Below are 6,000 nucleotides of genomic sequence, written 5' to 3' on the forward strand. Positions count from 1 at the left end.
TTCTGAGCATGTCCCTGGGTTTGGAGCTGTTCTGGAACACTGTTTGCATCGAGTCGGTGCCTCTGTGTCAGAAACCTCATACACCGCTAGTGGGAATATCAGATGGTGCAGACACTTTGGAAAACAATTGGGCAGTTCCTCAAAGTTAAACAGTCACCATACAATCCAGCAATTCTACTTCCTGGTGTACACAGAAGAGAATTAAAAACAGGTTAACACAAAAACTTGTACTTAAGTGTTCAAGCAGCGTTATTCGTAATAGTCAAAAGTTGAGAATAACCTAAATGTACATGAACTGAGGAATGGAAAAATAAAATGTGGTCCATCCGCACAGTGGAATATTACTCAGCCATAAGAGGGGCAAAGTACTGCCACATGCTACCGCATGGATGCACCCAGAAAATGTGGTGCTAAGGGAAAGAAGCCACACAGAAAAGAACATGTGTTATATGATTCCGTTGGTATCACGCCCAAAGTAGACAAAAGCATAGAGACAGAGAGTGGTTGCCAGGGAACGAGGAAGAAATGGGCTCCAGACTGACTGCTAATATGTATTGCCTTCCTCTTTGGAGTGACGGAGAAGCTCTGGAATTCGATCGTAGGAACGGCTACACAACATGGTGAATGTATTGGAACTGCTGAGTTGTACACTTGTAAAATGGCTAAAGCGGTGGGGGAAGACCCTGTGGACCCTGAAGGGGGCTCTGCATCCGCGGCTCCCTGCTGGCAGCCTGGCCCCGGCCCCAGCTGCTGTCTGTCCACCTGTCTGTCTTGGCCCCGACTTGCCTTCTTTGTAGACTTCCTGTTCCTGTCTCCCTGATCTTCACTGACCCCTCTGGTCAAATCACGGCTCCTGGTGTGTTGAGTCACGTACTCAGCCAACGTATTCATTGAGCACCGGCTGCATGCTGCACCCAGGGGCCAGTGGGGGCTCACCAAGCGCCAGCTCTCATACCCATCTTCCTGCCCATTTCTGCCTGGGACTTAAGGCAAAACTTCTGACTCTAACTTGGACACAAGACGGTCAGAAAGGATCAGACAGTGCCTGCCCGCGGTGCTCTGACTGACGCAGTCAGAGCAGCTGTGCCGTTCATGCACAGCTGTGCCTGAGTCTGTCCCTGTGGGATGAAGCGGTTGCTTCACAGAGAAAGTTTCTGTTTGAATTCACTGCTTACCCTTCTTCTTCCTTCTTTCCCCTTGACTTTTTTCATACGTACTCACACTCACCCAGACCAGGCTTATGATTGGGGGTGGGGGGCTGAGTTCAGGCCTTCATGTTTGAAAACCACACTGATTTATCTGGTTCCAGGTTGAAACTCCTTTGCACAACAGGGTTACAAGGCCCGGGCCGGGAGTGTTTCCCGCCATGACAGGGACCTGCACTGTCATCTGTGCCGACTGCCCTTTCCTGCCCCTCCCCTCCCCCTACACTCACACTCTCCCACAGCCCCTCCCCCTCCTAGAAACCAGTCTCAGCCTTTTGGGGAAGCCCTGGGGTGCAGGTCAGGCCTGGGTGGGGGTTGTGGCACTGCTGGGGTGGAGGGGGACATTCAGAGGGTAGGGAAAGTGAGGAGTGAGGCCTCCCTCCCCGGCTTACTTTGTCTTGGGGTGCAGGTGCCACTGTGGCTACCCATCTTTTATCCGAATATCCTCATCCCCTTGTGGGTGTTTGTGGCTTTACATCCCAGGAAAGAGCTTCCAGTGCTTGGCCTCCGCAGCCTCACTCAGGCCTCCAGGGGCTCCAGGTGGCTGCTCCTTTTTTCATCCCTTTAATCTCCACAGGCAGTTCCAGGTGCCAGGCCTGCCCCCCACTGAAGCTTGCTTTCATGTCGCTTCACCCCAGCAAACACTTGGGAGGTTTGGAGATTCTCTCTTGCTTTCCACAGCAGTCCCCCCACCCAAGGGGACTCATGTGCCCAAAGCAAACTAAAGTCAGTGTCTGGGCCTGCATTCTTGATGTGAGAAACCTGAACTCAATTGTAAAAGACTAGCCTCCCCCTTGAGCGCCTCTGCACCCCCTTTCTTCTGTGCGGCATTAGGCTCCTCGCCCGGTCAGCAGTTCCGGGTCACTCAGAGACATACCCAGGACATTCCTGCTTGGTTTCCTTCCAGTGAAAGACGACCAGGAAGCTGCGCTTTGTTTCTACAAAACGGCCAAGGACTGTGTCATGCTCTTCACCTACACAGAGCTGCCTGGCGGGAAGTCCAACCTGACGGTCCTCCGGGAGCCAGGTGGGTGAGGCTCGGCCCCTGGCACCGCTCCCTGCTCTAGGCCCGCCACCCATCCTCCCCTCGCCGCCCTTCCCAAACTCCAGAGAAGGCAGGTTACAGTTTCTTATAAAGATCAGACTGTGAGGCCACCCCTACCTGACGCCTAGAGTTCAGAAGGAAGATGGGTGCATATCTGGGGGCCCACTGCCGGGGCACAGCTCTGGGGCTCATGGGCGTCAGAGGACAGGGCCTGCCCGGGGGCGTGTCTCATGTTGGAGGAGAGAGAGCACGGGATGAAAGTGAGCTCAGCACGGACTTACCCTGCAGAGCTGAAGGTCAGGGGTGGGGAGCTTCTGGGCTCTTCGAGGAGTGCGCAGGGCGGGCCTGCACTCGGAGGCGCGGGCAGCCTCCTGGCCCTGTCGGCCTGCTGCACTCCCCAGTGTGGAGTCCCAGAGGGCAGAGGGCACCGAGGACACACTCCTGTGCGCTGCTGTGCTCCCACTGGGGAGGCCACACTGACCCAGACCAGACCATTGTGCCTCCTGCTTCGTGCCGAGGGAGGGACCAGTGGCCTTTGGCTTTGGGGTCATTGAGGTTTCTAGTGTGACCTCTTTTACTCTCCTCTGGAGGGGGCAGAGGGAGCAGAAGATGTGATCTCTTTCATTTACAGTGCTGCAAACTGTTTTTCCAAATTCGGCCCGGCCACATATGGCGCCCCCCCTGGGCTGAGGCGGGGGAGGCGTGGCACCAGCCCAGGACGCCTGCCTGTGAGAATGAAGCTTTGTTTCCAGGCACCGTCTTTGCAGTTCTCTGAAAATAAGCACATTTGCTCCAAAGGGCACCACACTAAGGGCTTACAAATGTTGGCTGACCCCCAGCTCAGCTCTGCCGGAAGCGGCTTCACGAAACCTCCTGCCTGCCCAGTCTGCTCCTGAAACTGTTTACGAAGAAGCTGAGGCGTGGTCCAGCCTCCTGCACCGGGGACCGGGCCAGGCCGCAGGGGGGTGTGGGGGCTTCAAACTGAGGAGATGCAGCCCTGTATGTGGCCTGTGGGGGGACGTGGAACGGCTGCCGACGTGACTCGCTGGAACCGTCACCGTCCCTCTCCGACCCTTTCTCTTCGTGTGCACTGAAGAAGCCTGCCTGCCGCCCGAGTCTCCCAGAGCCAGTGGGAGGGTCTAAGAGAAAATAGTGGGAACGGCTTTGGGTGATACAGGTACCTTTCATTTTAGATGAAACCTCATTTACACCTGAGGTGGGGGATAGGAGAGGTACGCCGATGCTGGTGCCTTTGCTCATGGTGCCTCCTGGTCCCCTGCAGAGTGTGGAACAGCCCCCAATGCCATGACCATCCTCCTGGCCGTGGTCGGCAGTATCCTTCTGATTGGGATGGCGCTCCTGGCCATCTGGAAGCTGCTGGTCACCATCCACGACCGCAGGGAGTTTGCCAAGTTCCAGAGTGAGCGATCCAGGGCCCGCTATGAGATGGTAAGCCACTGGGAAGTTGGAAGTAGAAAAAAATGCCAAGTTTAGGGGTCTGGTTGAGTTTAGGCAAGTGATAAAGGACCACTAATACCTTTGGCATTCAAAACAAAGAGCAAAACATGAAAGGCGGTATGTGCCCGGTTCTGGATGGCAAGAAGTGTGTGGCCCAGGGCACAGAGGGCCCGGCAGAGCTCTGCACCAGACCCCGGTCGGGGGACTCACGGGGCAGCGGTGCTCAGCACAGCCTCAGCACAGAGTCTGGGTGGTCTCAGAGAAACAACAGACCCAGGAAAGGACCCCCAGTTCTTACAGTCTAGTACAGTATCCATAAGTGTAAGTCACGTCTTCCCAAGCACACTGCATGCTCCCGAAGAACTGAGCTCAGAATAAGGGAGTTACTCGCCTGAATCCCCAGTTTCTACCTTCAGGTAGAAGGAACTTTAGAGACCACCTCCCAGCCCTTATCTCAGAGACTGGAAAAGCTCACAGGGGGGCAGGACTGTCCCAGGGCACGGGAGCTAGAGGCAGCCGCTCCACCTGTGTGCTGTGCCTGCTGCCTTCCCGGGCGACTGACCGAGGAAGGCCTCTCACCGGGAGTGTGTGCATTGGAGTGAATCAACTAACACGTGTCCTTCTGCCTTCCGTGTCTGCAGGCTTCAAACCCTCTGTACAGAAAGCCCATCTCCACACACACGGTGGATTTCACCTTCAACAAATTTAACAAGTCCTACAATGGCACAGTGGACTGATGGCTCCTTCTCCTTCAAGAGCTTGGAGGGAGCAGATGATAATGTCAGAGACTGACACACTTTGGACAGCTGCTGGACTCACTCAGGCTCCCTTGATAGACAAGCATGGGGACCTTGCCTGCGCAGGAAGGCATCGGCCACGCCACCTGCCAGCCGGGGCAGAGCCACGCTCAGCAGCCGCACCGCTGAGCCCGGGAAAGCCCAGGGGAGCCTGGCGCTCTTGGTACCCCCTGCCCCAGGCCACATTCACCCTGTCCTGTCCGAGAGCTGCCGAGATGCTGCGCTGCCTCACCCTTCCGGAGACGGGGCCTCCAGTCTGGCCTGAGGAGACGGCTCCTGGGAGTGGCAGCGCATAAAGTCGACGCACGGTCCGGCTTTTTTCGTGTTTGATCGTTTCTATACGAAATAAAAAGATCGTGCGTTTATGGTGCAGTTCTGGTTCCTGAGGGCTGTCTGCCGGTGTCCATGCCTTGCACCGGGTGTTGGTGACGGAATTACTGAGACGCCTGTTGGAGGCAGTTTGCAGATGTAGATGTCAGTGTCCCTCTTCTGCCCGTGTTTGTTTAGTACTTTTGTAATGAAAAGGAGCAAGATTGTCGGGGATTGAAAGTAAAGATTAAAACCAAAATACTTTGTGTTTGCCTGACATTCTCTACAACGTGTGTGCTGTTCCTTTCTGAAGTGGTCTCGAATGGTGCCTCGCTGGGGTCGAAATGGCGGTGGACACCCCTCCAGGGTTGCTCAAGCCAGTCTGAAGCTCCAGACCAGGGCCCTTCAAATGCAGCCGCATGGGTAGCTTCTCGGAGGGCTGAGCAGGTGCCCTTTGGACCCTTCCCGCCTTCGTTGAAAGAAACCGTTTAGGCTAGAACCTGTGAAAATCACCCCCAGCCTCCCTCCCCAGTTCCCAGAGACTGAGGCCAGAAATAATAGACTGTACAAGATGTGGTTTCCACACGAAAGTCACTTAGTTATTTCAGTGCCTTCCCCAGCCAAACTTTATGCCCCAACCAGGCGCAAAGCACAAAGCCCACTTCAATCTTTTTACCCCTACAGGGCCCGAAAGTCCCCTTAGGTTCCCATATCTGAGAGGGAAGGAACCCCAAGGTTTGATCTGATTGCCAGAGAGGGAAGGTAGCTTGTCCAGGCGTCAGGAGGCTAATTCATGACAAACCCTTACCAAAGACCCGGGCCACAACCAGAGAGCACATCAGCATCCTATTACCTACTCTTTTTTGTAAAATCACTTTCACTAATCATTTTCTAAACATTAAAAAAAAAAATCTTCAGTGTTTTACCCTGCCTGGTGTGGCTCAGTGGATGAAGCACCAGTTTGTGAACCAAAAGGTTGCCAGTTCGATTCCCAGTCAGGGAACATGCCTGGGTTGTGGGCCAGGTCCCCAGAAGGGGGTGGTGCTCAAGAGGCAACCACATAATGATGTTTCTCTCCCTCTCTTTCTCCTTTCATTCCCCTGCCTAAAATTACATAAATAAATAATCCTCAATGTTTTTTACTGATTTTAGAGGGACAGAGAGAAACACTGATGTGAGACAGAAA

General features: G+C 54.5%; 1 protein-coding gene across 1 annotated transcript in view; it reads left to right on the top strand.

The window, feature by feature from the left end:
- ITGB5 (integrin subunit beta 5) overlaps positions 1-5,091 on the top strand; it is a 112,835-nt gene extending 107,744 nt beyond the window's left edge. The window contains exons 13-15 of the mRNA XM_037132133.2: positions 2,113-2,232; positions 3,533-3,699; positions 4,350-5,091. Of these exons, the coding sequence (XP_036988028.2) occupies positions 2,113-2,232; positions 3,533-3,699; positions 4,350-4,445 (383 nt within the window). The 3' untranslated portion in view covers positions 4,446-5,091. The remainder of the gene's footprint in view (positions 1-2,112; positions 2,233-3,532; positions 3,700-4,349) is intronic.
- The last annotated feature ends 909 nt before the right edge of the window (positions 5,092-6,000 follow it).

The sequence above is a fragment of the Artibeus jamaicensis genome, unplaced genomic scaffold (genome assembly GCF_021234435.1).
Source record: "Artibeus jamaicensis isolate MK-2021 breed Jamaican fruit bat unplaced genomic scaffold, CSHL_Jam_final contig_793, whole genome shotgun sequence".
Lineage (NCBI taxonomy): Eukaryota > Metazoa > Chordata > Mammalia > Chiroptera > Phyllostomidae > Artibeus > Artibeus jamaicensis.